The 25,163-nt window shown below is 39.2% G+C and overlaps 1 protein-coding gene across 1 annotated transcript in view; it reads left to right on the top strand.

Annotated features, from left to right (window-relative positions):
- The window catches only part of LOC128737266 (uncharacterized), a 48,154-nt gene that overhangs the window by 4,626 nt on the left and 18,365 nt on the right, over positions 1 to 25,163 (top strand). The window contains exon 2 of the mRNA XM_053831869.1: positions 3,140 to 3,446. Coding sequence (XP_053687844.1) covers positions 3,140 to 3,446 — 307 coding nt within the window. The remainder of the gene's footprint in view (positions 1 to 3,139; positions 3,447 to 25,163) is intronic.

Raw genomic sequence — 25,163 nt, 5'->3', positions numbered from 1 at the left:
GTACACCAGAAGCTGCTGTCCGATCCCACACAACCGTCGCAGTCCACCGTAGTACGTCGAGAATATGTCATCATCAAGTGAATGATCGGCGGACCCCGTTAAGGGAAGAAAAGTACAGTGAGTTTGTAATTTAAAAAAAATTAGTATTGTAAGCAGTAAGTAGAGTGATTTTGATTTCTTGATCGAAAAGTAGACCCGGAGCCGACTCTGAGAGCCTTCGTGCTCCTCAAAGCCGAGCTAGCCAGAGAAGAGGCCGTGAGAGTCCAGCCCCTACACGGTTCCCAGTGGTTCGACCAGGAACCTGGGCTGAACTCAGCTGATGCCCCTCTGGCATCAGCAATAACAGCCTATGTTGCCAAAATCGAAACCGTGCCAAAATCGAGACCCTTTTTCGATATGAAAAAATTTAATGTACCGTGATCGCTCCTAATTCTGCGCAGCTCCTAATTCTGCGCATTTTCTTAATATATGTATATTTCAACATTGTGCATAACTATGACCATTGTGTTATTTTTTTATAAATGCCTGTTGAATATCACGCCATTATTCACAAAAGGGCCATAATATTTGACAGCGAAATAAATTAAACTGAAACTGAAAGTATTTTATACGTCAGAAAACAACGTCGTTAGCGCCAACGCTAAAACTGTCATTCTAGAAAATTAACAAATTTATGATCGAAATTCCTTGCAATGATCAAATTACGCAGCATAGTTAGAAAGAATAATTAGTTTTAGTCATGTTTTAGACAAAAAGAGTGATTGCATGCCTTGGTTTCGTTGGCAAAATGCGACGCAGTAGTGCGCAGATTTAGGCACAGGTTTTTTATTCATGTACCAAATTCTGCGCAGTAATGTATCCTTCGAAGAAATCGCGAAAGAATACCTCACCCAAATGGCTGAGGTATAGAGGCATGAAAATTCAAGTAGAACCTTTAACTTGCATTGATTGGAATCCTGTGTTGCGACTCGGGGTCCGTACGAGCGCCAATTTATGGAACTATGCTTTCTGATTTTTTTTTTAATGTCCAACTTCAAGGAGCTGTCAGGCAGTGGCGAAGTGGTTTCTACATGAAAACACAATTTTTAATATTTGTCAAAATGTAATATTCAGTATGCAGAAAACCCGAATCAACTCGCCCTTCATGTTATCGACAATAAAATTTTTAAAGTAAGCCAATCAAAATGATAACAATATTGCTGTACCACCTAGACAGCACAAGAACGCCAAATCATGGATTTATTTATAGTAATGGCTAATACCGGATTTTTGACATACTTTTAGCGTATAAAGACAAAAACAACATGGTATGAGTGTTCATAGTTACTTTTTAGGTGCGCAGAATTAGGAACAAACATGCGCAGAGTTAGAAACATGGGCAAGAGAGTGCGCAGAATTAGGCACAGTGGATAAGTTTACAAAACAAAAAATATACGCAATTGTTGGTCGACTTTTAATTCCTATGTTTTTACCAGATACTATAGACCGTAGCACTACACGTTGCTGCTATCAACGTTATTAATTCAAGTCTAGAATACTTGTAATAGCGGAAGAATCATAAAAATGTCTTAACTGCGCAGAATATGGTACGTTCACGGTAAATGCTTTAGAAATTGACTAAATATCATTAATCAACGATTGCAACCATTTTATGTTTAAAAAGTCCGCCAAGAGCTATCCGTCCGGTGTAAATAAGTTATTGACACCCTGCGGTAAGACGTAGTCCTACGGCAATAAAAATATTATTGTTCGAAACCACATAACTTTTTTTCATAAACATACTGGGGGCATTATTTTTTCGTCGTTTAAAGCGTGCATGCAGAAACTGATTGATATTTAAGCAGAATTTTGGAAGTGAAATATCTTGTGTCGCCAAAAACGAATAATTTTGTTGCCAAAATCGAACCATGCCAAATTCGAAATCCAACTGTACCAAAATTCATTAGCGGTCATGGTATGGCGAGGCATTTGAAAGGAAGGGAAACTTCCTCTATTTTTTTATTGACCTGGGTGTGAAAGTTAATGCAAAATACTATCTAGAAATGGTCTTAGAACAAAATTTGATACCTTACGTTCGGGGAATGTATGGTGAAGAAGATTACGGCCTTCGACATGATGGAACTCCAGCCCACACTGCAAATCTTGTGAAGACGTGGTGCAAAGCCAAACCGACGGATTTCATATCGAAAAAGGAATGGCCTCCAAATTCTCCTGATTTGAACCCACTAGATTTTTGTATATGGCTGTACATGCAGCAGAAGCTCAACGATTGTAAATATCATAATTTAAATTAATTTAAGTTAAATAGGGGATGATATTCCGATGGAAGTAGTACGTGCCGCATGTAACGACTTTAAAAAGTGCTTGAAGTGTGTTATCCAGGCAAAAGACGATTCAATGGAATAATTATTGTTTGTTGCGTTCTGTATCTATTGGTTAACAACTTCTAAAGGTAAAATTCCAAATTCAGCCTTTATTTACAAAAGTATATGATTTTGTCTTTGTTCGAATACATATGTGTCACACTGCACACTATTATAAACGCGTAGGATACGTTCCGCATAAATTCTAAAATTCACTTTGAAAATAGCGCAAATTCCAAAAATCGCGTAAATTCTAAAATACACGTAAAACAAAATTGTTTGATTTACAGACTGTTCATTCTTCACTTTATGGAAAGGAAAAAATACAAAAAATCACACTAAATGAAATAAACGAGCAAAAGTTTACATCGAAAGTGTAGGAAAATTTATTGGCAAACTCTTCACTGTTAGTTCAAACAATTGGTTTTTCGCAATGTAGTTCAAAATTCTAATCATTTGCCGAGCATTCGAATTCCACGACAAATTGTTAAATCTTTTATTAAAAATGATCTATTCAAAATTCCAATAAAATTTTACCTAACTGATACAAATTGAGTGGCTACGATCAACATCTCCAGTCGACTCTTTACACTGTACAGTGCTTATTATTCGCTGTTAAATAGTCAAAACTCAAAGCCTTCCTCAATGAACAATGATCTAACGAGTTACTAAAAACATTGTATTAAAAGTTGATAAATCGTATTGAAAGTTAAGAATAACTACCCAAACTCACTACCAACTTATATTCCATTTTCCCTTCTATCATCCATCGGCAGAAAGCGAACCGAGAGCCACCCTACCGCTGAACGACGCGAGCTTCAAGTGCATCCAAGACACAAACCTAGGGCGGGACCGAAATGTGCTCCAGTTTTGGGACTTTGTCGAACGGTGGCGCGCTAACCGAACGTTGAAAAAGCTCGACAACAACAGCTTTGCTGCCAGCAACGGAGTTGATAGTGTCGCCGGCGGCGGCGGTGGCAGCGTCACCGGAGGAGGAAATGGACTGAACGGCTACGCCAACGGATCCAGCAATCCGTCGTCGTCAGTACAGATCGGCGGTTCGGGCAAATCGGACGTGAAAAGGTTGGTGCTAGTGATATTGTGCTCGATTTTGGGTGGTTCGAACGCAGGGGGCAATTTTAAAACGGTGCGCGCTGTTTTTCATTAGCTGGTGGTGTCGGTTAGCTTCAAGCCAGTGATCGGCCAAAGTGTTGTTTTATCAGATTTGTTGTCTGGTTGTAAAGTGATTTTTGGCAGTAAGTGATTCAATTCGATCAGTAAACATCAGTCGTTACTGCAAAACAGCAAGTGGCCAATAATCAATTTCGCTGATTTCGATTCGCTCCAGACCACATTTAGTGGTGGAAAGTTCGTTGCAAGGCACACGAAAAACGTGATAATGAAAACGTGGTTGTTTCTAGTTGGAGAAATTTCTCCTAAATTGTCTATGCAACGGAAAACCGATATCAAAAAATAAATCAAGTGGTATAACAAGAGTGAAAAGAATAAATAAATATGCGATTTTACTAACAAGTGTTTGGAGGAATCAAGACGCATGTTTGTTGGTTTTGAATAATTTTTGAATACCAAAGATTTTTTTGCAGTTAAATACCTGTCACATTTCGAGCTAAAAAGTGTTTCGTTTTAAAGTTTCGTCTAAATCAAACTGATACTTCACATAATATGCATCACAAAACCTTCTTTTTCTTTTTATTTATAAATCAGCACTAGTTCATCAATCCATCGACCATGGCTGGTGGGTTATCTCAAACTGTGCAATTTTTTCCTAACTTTCAGTTTTTTTTCGCGCTGCCGCTCGTAGAAAGTCCAATTTGTTTATTTTTGATTCCGTGCTTTTTTTTCGCAAATCAGTAATGAAGGTTATTTTCGGTTCTGCCAATAAATATCGGGTTTTTAGCCGGTTGAACCTGGCAGCGAAATACGGTCCAATTATACAAAACATCGAGCCGACATCAGGGGCAATCGTACGGTACATTTCACTACGGCACTGCTGGCATGCCTCCTAGTGCCTACCTAGTGTCGAGTAAGCATAAACAAGCGCGTGTCTCCGGCGCGCGATATTGCACGTTGGCATTGGGCTAGGATGATAATAAGGTGTCTAAAATGAGGAGTTATTTCGTGCGCTGCTGCGTCACTAGAATTGCAGGAGTAAGTCACGAAACGGCAGTGACGGTCACGATACTATCCCATCGCCATGCGATGATAGGCGGCTGATGTACGGTGTCTTTCCCGTATCGATATTTCGATTTTTTTTTCAGGAAAAAAAATACCTGCACGAGTGAAACGAGTGAACGCTGCATTCACAACAACTTTGTTGTTTTTGTGATTCAGCTGTTGTTTTCGATGATCCAAGACGGCCAATATTTTCATAAGCGTAAGGATATTTTTATCCGTGCCTCGTCAGAGATGTCTTTTGTTTTGTTTTTGTGACACGGTAACATAAAAGAACACAAATTAGTGTTGATTAATTTTTTTGGGCAAGGTCCACAACGGGATCAATGTACATTAGCGACATATTAACCACGCTGAGTTTTGTTGTGAATTTAATATTTTGGGATGACAATGTTGCCTCAGACTAGCAGAGAATTTGAATTTATGCTCCATCTTAATACTGCTTGATTAAATTATAGTATTTAGAGAAACCACATAAAGTATAGACAAAACTGGTACGAATCAACAAATCTTAACAATGAATATTTTTATTTCAAAAATATTTATTTATTGAAGACCTCGTGGAATGTTGGCCTTTCAGTTGGCCTCGGGGTAGGACACTGGTCTAACAAGGCAGTCGTCTCATATTAGACTGGGAGAAGCACAATAGTTAGTAGGATTTTGGCACTAACTTCTCAGTTTGAGGGGTATTCCGAATAAAACCGACAATCCCCGGTTTTTTGAGCCATAAGCAGATTTTTGCAAAGTTTCTTCAGTTTCGAGTCATTTTACAACCGCCAAAGTACCGTAGCGTTCAAAACAAATAACTAAACAAAACAAAACCGGTCAGCATTGAAGAAACAGTCGTTGTAAAATTTCCCAAGCGGAAGTCAAAAAAATTGGTAAAATACAATACTTTTCTCATCACAGATTATTTTTTAGTTAACATTGTAAAAATGCAGGCATTTTTTCATTTATTAATACTCTAAAACATTGTTTTGAAATTTGGAGTCAATGCGAGGTAAAATGGACACTGACATGTTTCTAAATAGTATATGTTTGAAATTTAATGTATGTTTGGTCCAAAAAAATCATTACACACACACACACACACACACACACACACACACACACACACACACACACACACACACACACACACATACACACACACACACACACACACACACACACACACACACACACACACACACACACACACACACACACACACACACACACACACACACACACACACACACACACACACACACACACACACACACACACACACACACACACACACACACACACACACACACACACACACACACACACACACACACACACACACACACACACACACACACACACACACACACACACACACACACACACACACACACACACACACACAGACATTGCTCAAATCGTCGAACCCTATCGATTGGTATATGTGACTTGGCCCTCCGGGCCTTGGATGAGTTTCGTGTTTTTCGACCAATTTTTAAACCTTTGTTATAGTATAACAAATGTAAAAACATGTCAAAAGTAATATTGATCGTTCAATCAAAAGAAGGGATGTTAGGATTAATAAAAAATCATCTGGAATCTGAAGACTTTTTTGTAATTTGTATGAGCGTTGTTTCTCGGACTCCTTTGAGTCTAGAGAGGGAAGAGGAAAAAAGTTTCTTCCATGTTTGTAATCAGTAGACACATTCTGGGACTAACCTATGGGTTGATTACGTCCTCTAAAAGGAAGGCAAGGGTCTTCTTAAGACAAGCTATGTCCTATCCTGAGAATCATATTTTTTCACCAGATGTACGATGGGAATCTCTTCAAGCAGCGCATATAGCTCGTGATTCATAGGCCTTTCAGTTTACATTCCAGTTCGCAGTTCCTTCCATTCGAACACGATAAAGGCGCGTATGTCCTCCGTGAGAAGCGTCACAGCTTCAAGTCCATAAAGAAATACCAGTCTGATAAGGATGTTGTACATTATCAGTTTCGTACGGCGGCATCTCTACTAACACAGTTGTTACAAACCAGTTGCTCTAATCGATATATGACTAATTTCAATCCTAAATAAGTTGCTGCAACCAGAAGTACGCAAAGTTTGCTGCTTGGATATCCTTCTAGATCGTAGCGTTTTGCGAAGAGCAATTTAGACCCGTTTTCCCGCTTGAAGTGGCACGCCGAATGTTGCCCGCGGTCACCAGCGATCCCAAATGCACGAATTCATCTACCACTTTTGCTATGATGTATTAGGTCGTCACCGGATTTATTTTCAACCCAATCCTCCTAGACTCCACTTCCAGCCTGGTGTAGATTGCCCGTAAATTATCCCCATAATGCGCACTCATCACTTGATCTAATGCAGCTATGATCAATCGCGTCAGTTTATCCGGAGAACCGTGTCCGTGGATTACCTGCAATAGCTGGTCTCGATCGACTGTATCGTATGCTGCTTTGAGATCAATAAAGATGTGATTCGCGGGTACGTTGCACTCCCGGCAAGATCTGTCGGAAGGTGAAAATTTGATTCACAGTAGCGCGAGCCCCTATGAAGCCCGCCTGATAATTCCCTACGAAACCTTGTGCTATCAGTAACAGCTGGCGTAAGAGGATCTAGGAGAGTACCTTGTAGGCGGCGTTTACCAGCGTTATGCCGCGATAGTTGCAGCAGACGTGCCGATAACCTTTTTTGTTGAAGGGACAAACCACTCGTTTCATCCAGTCCTCTGGTAGCTTCTCCTCCAAATCTTGCCGTTGCCAGTGTTGCTCGGTTGGCGGTCCTTACTAGCGGCTTTGTTTGGCTTCAGCAACTTGATTTCTCGTTTGATTTCTTGGAGACCAGGTGCTAGGACATTACTATCTTCCATGGGCACTCCTAGGTTAATTTCCGTTTCACCCCCTTGTGCAACATGCAACTTCTAGACTTCTGGTGTTCCACAGGGGAGTAACCTGGAGCCTTTGCTTTTCGCCTTGCACTTCAACGACATTGCGATTCAGCCAGGGTCCGGTTTCGCACTGGTATATGCCGACGATCTAAAGATCTATCTCGCTGTAAAATCTATCGCTGATTGCTACCGATTACAAACACGAACGATCAGGATAACAAGCTCACGTGTAACCAATATTATACTGCTGCCATCTCTAGAACTTCGCAACAACTTGGGTTCATCACAAAAATTTCCCGAGAATTCATAGATTTTCATTGCTTGAAAGCAGCGCCGTAGCGTGTGGTTGGCCAGACTGACATCCTCTAGCTCCTGGGAGCGCCGAAAAGGGCTAGCGTTTCAGTAAAGCATTAACAATAATACATGCATTAAAAACGATTGATTTTACGCGATTTTTCACACCACGTTATCAGTTGATTTGCAGCCAGTAGCAATAGCGAAAACAATCAAACAACTACGCTTGGTGCTTTGTTCGTACTACTAGCTCTACCATGTAGCGAAGAAGTTGGACATGGTGAAGCACTGAATGGAGCCAATCTGGCATTTACGACGCGCAGCAACAGCTGAAGTTGAAAACCGGCTAAACGGTGAAGAGATTCCTGGCAAAAATGGACATTTTCATACGAAAGCATCAGTCGAAGCTGGTTGTGTCTGAGTAACGGGCAATCGCCCAGAGAACGGCTGAAGATGGGCGATGAAAATTACTTGACGCTGGACGGCAACGACTAGCAGAAGACCGAGTATTCTACGTCCCCTACCAACATCAACGACGAGATCAATTTTCAAGAGGAGATAGGAAGATGCAGTACGAAATACCTGTTCTTATCTTCTTTTGAGGGGTAGTTCCCATAACCACCCCCCCCCCCCCATGTTGGAACCTACCGGAAGTTGCCGTGGTCTTTTGACCGGACCGGAGATCACAAGAGGAGACGAACCGGCTGAACGTAGTACCAACGATCACCAACTCTCCCAGCGTTTATTTCAACATTTATTTCAATATTTTTGTTACCAAAACGGAGAACCATCCACAAGGCCACAAAAGAGTTGAATATGCCGACACTTTACGTTTGACCCACAATAGCGAAGGTTTTGGTGAACCGCTGTAAAGCCACCTGGCAGGACTTCGAAGCATTTTTGAAAGGAACACTGATTTAGGAAACGAGGGGGGCCAAATTGGGGTTTCGCCAAGGGCACCACAATGCTCGAAGGCATTGTACTGCGCATTGGTAAATTGGTATGCCCAATACTTGAGAATGACTTCATCTGGAATCCTGATAACCTGTGTTGGGAAGCCAGAATGGAACATGTTTAACGAAGATTTATTCGTATCGCCCCGCGATATCTCCCTTGACATCTACCTAATAATCTTCCCCGCTACGTAGATCGATGCAAGCTTTTGGATTTGGATACACTAAAGAGTTGTCGAAGGATTCAACAAGTAACTTTAGTGACCAAGCTCCTTAATAATGAAATTGATACCCGGGCTCTGCTATCTCATTTTGATGTCCGAGCTTCAACTAGACAGCTTCACTCATCGAATTTACTGACAACAGTTTCCATCGGACCATGTACGGTTTTTATGAACCACTGACGTCATGCATCCGCACCTTCATGCTGGTCGATGAATTATTTGACTTTGGAGACGTTTCTTCACGCGCCTTTAGAGGCCTGACAAGGTCTATTATGCTGCAATAGTTTTGTTCTAGATTTAAGTTTAACATTTATTTAGATAATGTCATAGTTGTCAGATGAATAAAAAAATACAAATACAAACTTCATCACTGAGATGTTCAACGAATGACTGCTTTGACCTATAGACACTCGCACTCGTTTGTGATTAGATTTTCGTGAAAACTCCTATAAATTTCAAAATTCACGTGAAAAGTGCAAGAATTTTAGATTTTAAAACTCAAATGAACGGCCGTGCACGGATGTCATTCAATCAAGACATGAAAATTGATTCACATAAGCCGTGTTCATAAGTGCATATGTCACCCGTTTGCAGCGTTACGAAGCAAGCAAAAAACATTATCAAAAGTGAAGCTTCTACAATTAATTTCTAAACGACAAGTTGAACTGAACTTGCTTATTTACGTCAGCATTTTGTTAATTCTGTTTCCATTTTCGTATTTTTCAATGCTCTTTTTCCGTTGAATCCGAAAGTTTTCTTATCATACTATTTCCTAGTATTGTTTGGACATTTTTCACTCACTTGTACTTTAGCTTCGAATTTAGAGGCATATAGAGGTCGATATATTTTTAATTCCTTTAATTTTGAAGATTTCTGTCAACTATTTCACAAATCTAAAATCAAATTATGTGGATTATAGTAGGTATAAATGCTGTGTCCCGTCTTGTATGCAAGAATATGGAGTCAACTTTTGTTTTAGGTTCCACTGTCTCTTATAAAGATAGAACGCATGATTGATGTCCCGCGGTTAAGACAACGAGACTATTATTTTGACCCATAAATACCTGATGAACGCGTTTATTCCACTATTCAATAATAAGCTATCAAGGCTGTACCATTTTTCTGCAGTAATATCAATATCATTAAGATCCTCCCATGATTGATTTAGTAATTACCATCGCTGTGCGATAGTAACTATTGGATTAACGTTCCACACACGGTTCCTAATGGCAACCGTACACAGACACACACTGAGTAAGGTACATTCTAGTACTTTCTGAATTTCCGGCGCACTAAAAACATTTTATGCAGCATTTATATGGTTTGATTATCCATTTCACCACATATTACGAAATAACATAAAACTCCTACGAGGTTTACTAGTGAATCAGCACGGATTTTTGTGTTTAAATAGAACCGATTCTACACAACACAGTAATAAATCTTAAATAATCCGACGGATTGTACTGAACCGAAAACACTATAAAAAAGTGACAACGATGCTTCAATAAGAATTTCGATTTTTTCAAAGGAAAAGCTGTACGATTTGTAAACACATCGCTCTGAATAAATACATGTAGTTAGTCAGCTTTACTACGGTATCTCACGTTGCTTTGCTGATTAGCATTAATTTGTTTTCCGATTTTGTTTTGTTTCTGATTCAATGTTTGAAATAGCATCAATATATTCCTTTTGTTTACGCTATGTCATAGCTTCGATTGATAAGTACATTTCATCTGCTTGAAAATGTAGACAAAATATACTTCACCATCTGGCACACTGACTGGTACTCTGTTGAAGGAAAGCATGAAAGTAGCTATCCCCCAGTGACAGACGTCCTAATTTTCCTCATAAATGGAAGTGTTTATTTTATATTTCCAGCTTTGCCATCAATGTTTTCCAGGCAGAAAACCAAATCCATTTCAATCTGATCATAAAAATGTTGAATTTACGACCGCGGAACGTAGTTGCGGCAAAATTTGATTTTTACTGCCCTTATAAGCTGTTCCATCCTTCTCCGCTAACCGCAGACGTTAACGTTAATCAAACGGGAACTTTTATTAGAGTTGCTTGCCGTCATCGTATCATCGGACAACAGCGATCTGAATTGTTCTCGGACGCTGGATGCGGTCAGCCACAGCATCTCACTATTTCTCGATCTTGATGAAACCATGAAATAGAAGAGAAGTTCATCTTACAGAGTAAGGATATGCCGCCTAATGCGCCAGTGCCAAGAATGTTTGAAGTTAACCGGTTGATAAATGTTTAGAGATTTATTTTTACCCTATTTTTGCCACCGAAAATGCTTGCCAACACGTTTAATTCGTTTAATTTGACATTACAACTATTTAGTGACAGCCAAGCCTCCTCCTTCTGTATGCCGAAACGTTTGCTCTATTTGTAGGTAATTGACAGATTAAGTTGCGATGTAGGTACATAAACACGCAGATGATGCCGATTAAAAGAGGGCCTGTTTACATTTTTATTTTAGTCGGTTTCAATAACTTTGCTCTCTATTTTTACTCGAAACTTCGAAACTATTACGCACAGAATCGCGTCTGGTTCGATTCAAACAAAACGATATTTAATTTAATTCACAGTTTATAGAGCCATTTCCTTATTGGTAGAACATCAATGTGTACTTTTTATCGAGCAACCTATTGTAAGAAAAATATCATTGCTGCAGCGAACAAACTCAGCTTTCGGAAAGGTTCATCTCCGGAACCCAGTTCGATCGTTTGTGGTAAATATTTACTTAAAAAGCACTGAAAAAACGACGTCATATCCAACAAAAAGAATGGAGATTATGGCGCCTGCTGAACGCGCGTCTCGCGAAAGTAAACTCGTTGCCCCGGGGGAGCTGCGGCGATGAAGCTGGGGGAGTGCTGAACATTCATAAAGCCGTGTTGTTGAAATAGCAGCTGCGTTGAAAGCGAATCAGTGTCGATCGAGTTAATGAAAACAATGAACCGGGCTAGGAAAAAGTATATAAATCAAGCGACGAGCTGCAATTGATGCGCGACCGGAGGTAACCAATTGTTACTTGAACCTACGAGAGGTGACGGAGAGGCTGCCATTTCCCCCTCGGTAATCGACGGAGGATTCGCGATACGCAATAATGAAAAGCTACTTGTTCTAACTAAATGCGCAGGTACAAAGGCAAGTGGCAAGGCAGTTTCGTCTTAATGCGTTTAACAATTATTGCGATTTACTCACCAATTCGATCTGGTGAATGCCACGAACAATTAGCTGCCGCTGTCCTGTCATTGCTGCCCGTTCATATTCTGGCAGAAACATTTACCCACGCACTGCGCCGGTCGAGGTTGATGTATACTACAACAATCACGGTGTTCCTTCGGGGGTCTTATTTTAAAAAAAAAATATGCTGTGGTGATTCAAATTCCCAACCGGATCGAAACTTGGACAGAATTTGAAATAAAGTTAACCATACGCATTGGTCACATTAACAAGATATATGTACACGTACACGTGCCAAATTAATGGACTTATAAATGAAAACAATATTGAAAAAATCGAGATCTTCTATTTTCCCAGAAAAATCCAAATGAAATTTTATGATTTTCCCCAGCACCGCTTATTTCAAGCATTCATAACTCTAGAATCAAAATAGCTAATTATTAGCAAAATGTGGTCAGTCCCGGCGTAGTGGTTAGCATTCACGTCTCTCACGCCGAGGACCCGGGTTCAAATCCCAACTCCGCAGAAGTCACGAATGACATGAGCTGTTAAAGTGACTATAATCTAACAAAAAAATATTGGCAAATCAGGAAAAATATTTGGAAAAAAGGTTTTACGAAATTATCCACGATCTACGGTGGAATATTTTCTAAAGAAGCTGCTAAAACAAAAATCATAGAACGAATACATACATACATCATACAATGGAAAAACATTGTATTTCACTATTATAAAACTTCAAAAAATCCCTTTGAAATAGTGAAAAGCTTTGTAAAAGTTTGACTGAAGTTACTGTAAACGCAACTAATTCTGCGCATGATTGTAAGTTGTGACCGAAATGTGGAGTGCGCAGAATTGGGTGCGTTTACGGTACCACAAATATTGCTGTTTTCACAGTAAATTTTAATGTAAACCGCAGATTTTACAACGCATAGGGGAGTTATTAAATGGGATGGGGAGGGTTAGTCGTACGGACGATAGGCATAAGGACGTTAGGCATAATGGACATAAGGCATAATAGACGACAGGCACAATAGATAATAGGCATAATGGACGGTAGGCGTAATGGACATAAAGCATAATAGACGATAGGCACAATAGATAATAGGCTTAATGGACGGTAGGCATAATGGACCTTAGTCATAATTTTCAAAACTTCGCCTTTCTATGAATACTTGAGCCAATCATTGCTCCTTCACAAATAACGCATAACGACGTTGCCATAAAAGCATTGGCATAAACATAAGGGGCCATCTGGAAGAAAAATATTTGCCGTAACGACCTTTTGGCATAATTCCACGATCCGTTTTCGGAAGTTTGCTGGCTGATACCGAATGACCGTATAACAAATAGCCGAAGGCCACGACTGTTTTCTATATTATTCGACCTTCCTTGATACGGCAATGTGTGTTTCGGCCATTCATGTTACGGTCTTTTGAGATTCCACTAGATCTACTATACCATTTGTTATTCGGTCCAATTAAGTTTTGGCCACTCGTGATTTGGCCATTTGTTTTTCGACCATTCGGGGTAATTCGCCTCACCCTATATGCAATGCTTTTTTAGACTGAGACGATTGGACCTTTTGCAAGCTAACGGCAGATTGCCTAACACCCATTAGTCCTTCCGGTCCTGAAAAACGCGTGTGTAGTTTGGACTCCACACTAGCTCTATTGGACCCTTCGAATTGAACGAGTCCAAAAAAAAAGTTTATACGACTGGCTCTACGTAATCTGCCTTAGCGTGACCCAAACAATTTGCTTCCGTATCCTGACCGCTGCTGTTTGCTTGGATTAGTTACATTAAAATGCCGACGTATTTTACAACAGGGGTGACATTGCGCATCTCGTTTCGAGTGATTTTCGTTCGAGACGCCCATTTGTTTAACGTGGTCGAAACGAACCGAAATCACTCGAAACGAGATGCGCAATGTCACGCCAGGCTTTGTTTGTGATCGTGGCGAAACTGTTAAACGGCGATATTGACTCACCGAAATTACTGTCGCTTATGAATTTCCGCGCATCTGAAAGGACTTTGAGGCCGTTATCGTTGCTGACTAGCCTGTTCACTGTACCGAATTCGGCCGCAACGAATCAGTTACATCGTGCGTCAGAGTTTTTAGCTGTTTTGATCTCCAATTAGACGAATCACTGAATAAATTTAAGCGGTTGGTGAGAATAAATTTATTACAGATTATTAGAGTAAGTTCATTTACACTTATAAGCAGGCTTGTTATTTCCTCACTCATTGTGCAAAAAGTGCAACTTTTTTTGTTCAACACAATGAGCAGAACTGCTTTCAGAAATGAGAAATAAATCCACACAATGAGAAACAGACTAAACACAATGAGAAAAATTGACACGCAGAAAAACTTCTTAATGCGCTCTTTAAATGAGCAACTTTCGGTTTTGCTCCCGGTCCTCTCGGTAGCTACAGCAGTAAACGTGAAAACAAAACAACCGGTGCGCGTACAGCAACTATAGACTCAGAGGCGTCAAGACAATCAAAAGTCGTTAAATTTTGAATCTTAGCGGAGAATTGCCTTTGTTTATAATGGGACTTTCCTGTTGGTGCATGTCAAGAAGCAAATGTATGGGAATTCAAATGTTGCCATATCTAAATAACATTTTTCGCACTATTGCCGTTGTGACATGCCTAACCAAAAGATGCAGTTACGTTCACAGGCAGCCAAACTCAACTGAATATATTAAATGTAAGAATCATGATTCAACTGCATTAATGGATTAATATTTTTCTGATGGCAATGACCGCTACTGACAATCGTCGTTTTTTCTCAACGCACTACCCGTAGTTGTCATACGTCAGCGCATCGCATCAACGTATTCAAAGTGTATTAACATTCTCCTCAATGAGTAGCACAGTGTGCGGTTGCTCATACAACTGCGTTCAGCAAGAAAGAGCACAGTTAAAATGAAACGGAGCAGAATAAATCGCGTTGAAGACTGAGCACAGTTTGAATTTTTCTCTTCTCTTTTTTTCTTCTGAGGAGGTGCCATCCCTGCTTATAAGTCAGATGGAGTGTAAAACAAACAAATAAACAATTTATGCCTACCGTACATCATGCCCTACGCACATTATACCTATCGTCAATTATGTCTATCGGCCATTATGCCTAGTGTATCTATACTAAACACTCGGGTACACGGATGGAGACCGCCATTTTACGGTAATTCTATTTGCCATTGAATTATTAGAGCACAAAATGGACCATCATTCAAGAGCTAAAGATTTTTACCTCCTTGTCGGTCAGCAGCGGCACTTGTAATGCATCCAAATGGAATCGAATTATTCGTCGATTCGGATTCAGGTACCAGCAACATGTTCTCTATTGAACAGACAATGATAATTATAATGCAGCAGATAAGATTGTATCATCAGATACTTACCAGCACAATTATGTACCTCTAAATAGGGTAAATTGCCGATTGCTTCGTTTAGAGTTATCGGCATTTTTTGTTACAAAGACCCAATTCTATTCATTTATTGAGCATAGTTCTATCAATGCTACGAAATTCACAAAATAGGTGTATTTGCATCTAACATTCAGTGAAAGCTTATTTCGTAAATCATTTTTCTTAATAATTGTGACAAGAAACTCGTCTGGTGAAGGCGAAACTGATACATATGTAGGAAAACTTGTTATTACGCTTAAAATCACGAAAAACAATTGAAATATTTTTTTACCGATTGCATGCCCATGGAAATTACATTACAAAAAGCACCATTTAGTGGAGTACATTTTAGTGAAGAAAATTATTTGGTAGGGAACTATAACTAAGATAAAACTTTTTCGTCGGAAACTGTATTTTCACGGTAAATCATCTAATCATGTCCATGAATTTCGGTTTACTCGCAAAGAAACTGTGATCCGTCCTTACTCGCTATCACTCGTTCGAACCCAACTGAAGCGAAAGTACTAGAGGTTAGCAGTCAGCAGCAGTCTAAGATAAATAAACAAATAAAGATACATTCTGTGGTGTTGGTTAGATAACCATTAAAGAAACTTGCGTTACAATGCGTTTATGTCACCGGTATAATGGAAAGAAAGTGATTTCAAAGAGACTTTCTCTCACTCAGGGAATCAATAATCACGAATGCACAACAGACAATGATATTGTCTCTACTTCAAAATTTTGGGACAATATATGATAACAATTTGTCTCTATTCCACACTCAAAAAAATTGACACGTCGCATCCACGTGAAAAATCATGTAAACTTCTGTACAGCAACTTACATGAACTTCATGTACTAGTTAATGGGAAAGTTGATCAAATTTACCGGGATCGCACGTAAACTAGTTAGTATGAGTGTAAGTTTCCAACAATTCACGTGAATGTTACATGAAAAGTGTGATGGATGAGAATTACCAATGTTTTCACGTAAACTTGACGTGCCGATTTTTTTGAGTGCATGAAAGCTAGGACAACAAGATATCGCAGCTGTTTATCATGCTCTCTAAAATGTGTTTACCTGTAAATTGGTTGCATTGAGCCACAATTTGGTTAAAACTACTCAAAATGCACGGAAAGAAATTTGATTCCGATGCCATGAATGAAATCATGGAATGTGAATTCCTGTCAAATTATGACTGAGCTGCCATATCAGACAGCACAAAATCATGAATAATAGTTCATGATTTTGCGTTGTATTGTACTGCAAGAAGTTCGTGATATCATGATTATTATTTATGGTATATTTTTATAAATCATAAGCTAGAAACCTAGAATCATGAGTCATTTTGCTCTTTTTGGAGAGCAAATTTCTATCCGTGTGCCCTTAAAATGTACAAACTCAGATTTTGAGTAGTTTTTTAACCAAAAAATTTGTAGTAGAAACTTGAAAGTTATTTGTCACAGAGAATAATTTAATTATCGGTTACAAATAATCAAAATTGGTTGAATTTTTTACCCAAAATTTGAATTTGTACACCTTAAGGGCATTTTGAGTAGTTTCAACCAAGTTTTTTACCTCTCCATAGCATCTTACTACCGTTCTTCCGTGAGCCCAGGAAAGTGATTTTGACACTGTACGACAGCCGGGAGCTAAATATGTTTGCGACATTTCAATTCGAAGAAATTAAATTCCGCAAGATGAGTAAAATGTAAGATGAGTAAAAACGATGTTTACCAACTATTTATTGGTTCAGGTATCAAACGTTATATTGCGGTTAGCGATACACACAAAAGAAACTGAGATTCATGAGAGAGTATTGTTGCTGCGCTGAGTAAATTTATAGCCGCGCAAAATTGAGCTGTTTCCAATATATACAATAAGTAACGACATCTGTTGTATTCAACAGGGTAACATTGATTTCAAGCATATTCTCACGCATGGCGCATGATGAAGCGCTAGTGCCAACCGTCAACTTCTGTTCTTTGCAAGCAGAAACTAGAGGCGGTGTCCTATTATGTCACATTGTGTCAACAGCGGCAGTGTCTGGTGGTTACCAAGGTAACGTTGGTAACTTACCAGTAGTAAGCATTGTACGTCAGACTTCGGGTCAAATCAAGCTAGTCGTTTTATTGTATTAAACCAGCCGCCCTGCGACAAACACATATCTCATTGTGTACCTGCAACACTAAAACAAGCGCTTGTGAGAGCGTATATGTCAAAATATATTCTCACCGAAAGTTATCCTACTCATACCAGTGAGGCAACATTTGTTTATCCTTTTATTTTGTTGTCGTGATACATTCTGGTTGCTACGTATCCTTCCTACGGTTTCCATCTCGTAATAGTTTCAGTTTTGGGTGCCTTAACTACTTTTCAGTTGCTTAACACGTTTTTCTGCACGCTTCATTTATGTTTTGCGATTATCTTGACGATGCCGTAATATCACGTTATTTGCATCATTGTAAAATTGTTAAATTAGATTTCCAGAGTTCACTACCTAATGGGTCAATGCATCGTCCTTCGTTTTCTCGGAATAGTCAATAATACTTTAAATTTGTAAAAAATATATGTTTTACTACGGATAACAGTGAGTCAAAAATTCAAAATTTAGGTAACAAAAATTGAAAACGATATTCTCATCAATATTCTTCTCGTCAGTGTTTGTATCCCAGAACCGTCCAGTTAGCTTCGAGGTACGATGCTGGTCTAACAAGCCAGTCGTCGTATATTCGAATCTCGGCTAGGTGGTGCTGTGCTAGATAGAGACAGTTGGATTGTAGCCGTAGCTCTGTAATTGTTCTGCACGGAAAGAAATTTGATCCCGATGCCATGAATGAAATCATAAAATCATGAAATGTGAGTTCATGTCAAATCATGACTGAACTGCCATATCAGACAGCACAAAATCATGAATAATAGTTCATGATTTTGCGTTGTGTTGTACTGCAGGAAGCTCATGATATCATGATTTTTATTCATGGTGTATTTTCATAAATCATGAGCTAGAATCCGGGAATCATGAGTCATTTTGCTAGTTTTGGAGATCAAATTTCTACCCGTGTGTTCTGCACAGCCGACTGTGAAGTCTGTCGATAAAGAAGAGTGAACGTCAAGAGACATTCAAGCCGAAGGCTTTGTTTTTCTGGTATCCCAGAATCACCATGAGCAGGCAAAATAACCAACCAAGGGCATAGTACAAAGAATTCTACGCTAAGATCTGGTCTGAACTCCGCGATGATAATTTTTTCGACAATAACGATTCAGAGGAACACCGTGCTAATGCCTGCCATAGTTGGTGCGACGCATGATATTAAAACTTATCTTATGAAACCAAATCGGCAGTGGTTGGAGAATTCGCGAAAAAGTGATCATTTGAATCGATGAACATCCCTCATGAACACACACTATTCACCTGCCTCGCCGATAATGCACGCATCAGCTTTGAATTTTATCACGAACAGAACCTCAATGTGAACATCAGAATTCGTTCAAAAATTGAATATTGAACATTGCGTGTGTTCGATTTATCGGATATAGAATGTCCGGGGACGCCGGAAAGTATTCAAAATAATATTACCGCGAAAAGGGAATAGTTTAAAGTAGTGTTAGTGGCTTTACAAGCAGCAGAAAGCAATAATTTACACTTTTGCGTTGCTCACGATATTCGTATATTCAGCGATGCTATGAAGCGTGAGTGTATGATGCTCATTGTTATAGGCGAATTGAACCACTCGCGTAGCTGTTTTATCATGATAAAAACCGTTTGCCGATGCTCGGCGTATCTATTCATTTTGCGAGTTTTCCAACCTCTGCAAATCGGAGATCAGATAGTGAAGGTTCAGGTTCAATTAAATGCCTTTCCAATACTGTTTATAGTGTTTGGTTTATTTTGAACATTGCCGAAAGAATCAATAGCGCGAATTACGGCTCTACTGTGAAGTGTTCAGTGCACCTCTTGGCTCTTGCCGTAAATGTGTACTGCCCATAAACGCATAACAGTCCCATATGACTTTTCACCATTTTTGAGATAAAGCTGGGAATCATCTTTATATTACCTATTCTTTGAATATTTCAAACAAAAAAGCTATGCTTGTTCCCAAAATGTTGAAAAAAATATTAAGGTATGTCAGTCCCATATTACAAATAAACGCATAACAGTCACAGTAGTGAAAATATATGAATAAGCATTTGATTTTGGAAATTCCTGGACCGATTTGACTGCAACAACTACCAAACGAAAGATTTTATGGCCTACAAGAAGACTATTGAAGAAAATTTGGAGCGGATACACGGTTCCGAAGCTATAGCCGGAACACGTTCCGGAATATATGGAACTTGAACCACCTTGAATCACAATAATTCCATCATACGACACCTCTAAGTACTCGAATTTGCAAAACTAGACCATTGGTAGTTGTATAAAGTGTTCAAGACGTCATTGACCATATCTAACCACATATCCGGAAATGCTCCGGATACCCCTACAGGGATCAGTTTCTGAATAGAACTAAAATACAACACGTGACATCTGTAAGTACGCAAAAGTGCAAAACTAGCTCCGAATAGTACATTTGTCGACCAGTTTCTGAGTTGAACCCCCACGATAACAAATTACAAATAAAAGCAGAAAATGCTAGGAACTGGCAGTTTATCTTCAGAGTTATCCTTACTCCCGCGAAATTTCAAATAGTTCAGTACAGACATTTGAAACAGTTGAATTAAATGTGCACGTGAATTATCAAAACAACAACGACACGTGGTCTTGAAAATACTCCACCGGCAGTCACCGGCTCACCGGCAACGCAAGGATCAAGGCATGCTGTGAGTGTGACTGTTATGCGTTTATTCTTGCTTATGTAAGCACAAATAAACGCATATCAGTAACTTCGGTAGTTTTTATAAGTTTTGGAACAAATTGTAGGTCGCTTGTGAACAAATTGCTTGTAAAAGTATTCTATAATGTACATTCAAGTAATATTATGATGATTTGGACGATTTGTTTCCAAAATTTACTCAATATTTAAGAAAAAATGTAACAGTTTCAAATGCGTTTTTCGCCGCTGCACGTTTTTGCATATGTGACTGTCTTCCATTTATGGGCAGTGTAATCTAATCGAGCTGGTTTATTATCTCGTTCGAAGTCAGCGGAAACCAGTTCCAGGTCATTTTGACCCAAATATTGACAGTCGGGAGCAATAAGCAGAATTGTAGTTACAATCAACAACATATTATTTTTCCAAAACGTGGTAAGCCTTCCAGTCAGTTACGTTTACAGGGTCAAAGGAACTGAGAAATGACTGATAGAGTCAGTGTGCAGTTCAAACTGCACATGTATGAATCAAAAAAGCTGCTGTGAAGCAGAAAGTAAAATCTTATAATCAGATTAAAGGAGGATGTTGATTATTCCGTGTTGTTTTAACCACCAAGCAACAGTTTAGACGGCATAGAAATATAAACAACTGGCGTCGCGTCGTGATTACGTACAATTCCTGCGTTCTGCGTCGATAGCCTTTAGCACTGTTCACGTTACCGCGAATATAACCCCTTGGCAAGTTCATGGTGTACGCTTTCATTCGGATTGATTAGGTATCTCCCAAAACAAACACATAATGCGGTCAGTGAGTTCTAAATAAACAGTGCTTAGTCACTAAGCCGTTAGAATTACACTCTGTCCGTTTGTTCTGTTTCGTTTGGTTCCGTCTCACTACTGGGACAACCTAATTAGTCCTTTCAAATCCAGAACTTTCTCATCTACTCGACAAAACAACAAACGAGGAAATTGTTACAGCTTAAAAATATTAAACTGATTTACTTGCTCGACTGTTTTTGGTGGCGTTCCAGTTTTTAACCGAAAAACAAACTTTGAAATCTTTACTAATTTTTAATCAATAGATCCTAGTTTACTCCTGCTAATTAGTTCCGTAAAAAAAACAAGTTCCGAAGGCTAATGTAATAATTTCGAAACATTTAAATATCGCATTATCACAGCGATTAAATTAATAATGTTCGTTTGGTTCAGACGGAAATATTGACTGCTGTTTCTATCAATCGATCTTCAAACTCAGTCCGGCTTTGCCAGCCGGTTAGTTTCGAATACAACGGGTTTCACTCACGTAAAGCTGATTGACGAAAGCGAAGATCGAGTTGATTTTTACATTTAGCACTTGCACGCTAAAATCAATCATCTCGTTCAGTATAAACGCACTTTTCGATGCGCTGATATTTTTGAAGTGGAGTTTTGTGCGTAAATAACTGTTTGCTGCAACTAAACATTACTTTCGTAAACATGCCTTTGGAAGCTTTCACATTATGTCCAAAAGATGACGCCTAAAACCTACGAATTCCGCTTGGGTACGTACGATTGATTCTTCAAACACACATTGTTGCTCTTTCTAATGGTTACATTGAAACAATCACTGATTGCTTTCCGTCTGTTCTATCTGATTCATAGGCCAATCCCATCCCATAAGAACAACGAACGGTTTCGATATAAGTTATGGCTAATCAAGCAATTGATATGCGGCATTGTGAACGAAGAAGTTCTTCTTTGATGACATCGTTAGCGCATCATTTTTAGCATTCCTTTAATCCCCCCTTGGCTGGCTGGCCGCCGGCTGGTGCGATTATTCCGCTTTAAAACAGTCGGTAATAATATCCATCATCACCGGTCCTGTTTACAGTTGAAAGCAATCCAGTTAAATCGAAATCTTAATCATCTTCAAAAGAGACGCTACTTTTCTGTTAACATAAACAAAACGCGCGCATGAGTTTGCTAGCTCACTGACAACCATGCATAGCTACATACTCACCTTTTCGGCCGTTCTACCACCTGCTACATATATGCTACTGCCGCCGGTGTACGATGAACCATTGCCACCACACCACAGGTCGATACATTTCGTTGTTGTATTTATGGCTCAGCAAAGATACTATTTTTAACTCGGGAGATTTTTTTAGTAACAACAATGGATCCGGCTGTTTGCCGGAGATGAAGCGCAACTGTTTAAAGTTTGCCCAATTTCGTCTCTCCAGGATCATTATTTGATTACTTTGGTCAGCACTGACTTGGCCACTTGGCTAATCCGTGTTGTTAACCAACCAACGCACATGAGTTGTTACCGTGCAGATGTGTGATTGGAAACATATGTGTTTGCAATGGCTCTGGACTGTTAAAAGCCGTCATAATGGTTTCATGTGACTATCTTCAAATAAATTTATGATGCAATTGTTTCGTGAGGATTTTTAACAAATAAATACCCAATTAAGTACTGGGTTATTCATTTGCACCACTAAAACTACTGCTATATATAGGCGATAGATCCGTGTAATAATTATTTTAATGATGAAGGAAGGTTTTCTCTATCATGCAGAAGTTTATTTTTCAAAAACTACTGAACCGGTAGCTTTTTATATTAACAAAAATCTATCATTAGGATTTTTGAACTATAATCTGTGTTTTGATTTTGAACAGTGTTTCAATTAGCAGTTATTTATACTTAACTTTAAATACATACTTTGTAACCTGAATGAATCTGAACTACCTTCTTCAATGATTCCACAGACTCTCTAAGCTGGGTGTATCTTATAGACTGACTTCATGGTTGAGCTCATATCTTACAGACCGTACTTTACGTGTCAAGATGGATTCCACAGTTTCACGTGTATTCAGTAATACTTCTAGTGTTCCACAAGGCAGTAACTTAGGGCCTTTGCTTTTCGCCTCGTATTTCATGGACATTGCTATTCTGCTGGGTTCTGGATGCGTACTGATATATGCCGACGATCCAAAGATCTATCTAGTTGTGAAATCTGTCGACGATTGCCACCGATTGCAAACATTGCTGGACACTTTCACTGATTTGTGTAACAGAATCAAGTTAACAACAAACATCGCTAAATGTGTGGTTATAACATTTTGTTGTTGAAATGTGCCTATCTCATATGACTATCAGATAAACGGAGCTGTCCTTGAACTCGTCGACCAGTTTAACGATCTTGGAGTTCTGTTAAATAGCAAACTGAAGTCCAACCAACCGAATACTTCTATCATCTCTATAGCTGGGATTCATTACAAAAATCGCTCGTGACTTTAAAGATCCGCATTGCTTAGAAGCATTGTACTGCGCATTAGTACGATCAATACTTGAAAACGCTTGTATCAGCTGGAAAGCTAAAATAGAACGTGTTCAACGAAGATTTGTTCGAATCACTCTAAGCCATCTACCGTGGCGTCTACCTAATAATCTTCCCAACTACGAAGACCGATACAAGTTTTTAGATTTGGATACACTGGAGAGTCGTTGGAAGATTTGATAAGCGACTTTTGTAGCCAGGCTTCTCAATAATGAACTTGATGGCCCGGTTTTGCTGTCTCGTATTGATTTTTGAGCTTCACGAAGACAGCTTCGTTCATCTAGTTTTCTGACAACTAGATTCCATCCGACCATGTACGGATTTCATGACTCGCACCTTCACGCTGGTCGAAGACTTATTTGACCTCGGAAATGTTACCTTACGCGCTTTCAATAGAAAAATAACAAGGTTAGGATGCTGCAATAAACTTTGTTTTAGATTGAATTTTAATGTAGATAATGTCAATTGTCAGATGAATCGACCAATATACAATATACAATGTTGTACAACGGTCGCGAAAGCTCTAACCCGCAGACGATTAGGGACCTCGTTGCCGTTAAATTTAGAGATGTTTTTTTTCGGAGGAATTTTAAATAGTGGAGTAAATTAAATCTGCTACTGAAGCTTAGATTTTGCCAAAAAACCTTGTTGAGGACCAATATGCATTCATGTATCTCATTAAACTGATGCAATTTATTTCGACCTAACAGCAGCCTTCGATAGCATTTACTACGAAATCGGCAAAGCCCAATTGTATAGGCTAAGATTCGGCGTCATCAATTAAGTTATCAATTAGTTAGGTTCGTATCTCACTGGTCTTCGGCTGACAGTGAAAATTGATGCTAATTTTTCTGATGAATTTTCTGCTCCATCTGGTATTCCACAAGGCAGCCACCTAGGACCCTTTATATTCCTTTTATACTTCAATGATGTTAATTTGACTTTGATGTGAGGAACTGAATGTTCTTCGTTTGTCCTTTTCCTTTGAAAATTTTCTATCAAATCAGCGGATATCGCCGATATCCGCATACTTCAGCAACAGTTAGCTTTGTAGTTTGGTGTTGCACAAACCATATAAAATGTGCTATCATCACTTTTTCACGAAAAACCTTACTTATCTTTTGCGACTACGAGCTCTTGGGAACGTTGGAAGAACTAATTGTATCAAAGATCTAAGCTGGCTACTAGATAGCAATTTATCGTTTCATATGTAATCGGCTTCCTATAAATCTAGGCTTCATATTGCGGATCGCTAAGAATTACAGTGACATGCGCTTAAAGTCTGTATACTGCCCGCTGGTGCGTTCATCTCTCGGTATCGCGATATTTGCGTACCGAAGTTGCTAGGCGGAGTTTGTGCATTTTGCTCTTTGACGCCTTCCCTGGAAGGATCCATTACGGTTACCATGCTATGAAAGTCGTTGCCAACTAATAAATTTAGTCACTTTAGTTATTCACCGCAATACTGCCCATAGTATTCTTGTGCCTGACGTCGTGATAGCTACCCAG

Source organism: Sabethes cyaneus, chromosome 2 (genome assembly GCF_943734655.1).
Source record: "Sabethes cyaneus chromosome 2, idSabCyanKW18_F2, whole genome shotgun sequence".
NCBI classification, from domain to species: Eukaryota; Metazoa; Arthropoda; class Insecta; order Diptera; family Culicidae; genus Sabethes; species Sabethes cyaneus.
Note: the sequence above shows the minus strand (reverse complement) of the source record. Positions and strands in the feature narration are given on the sequence as shown.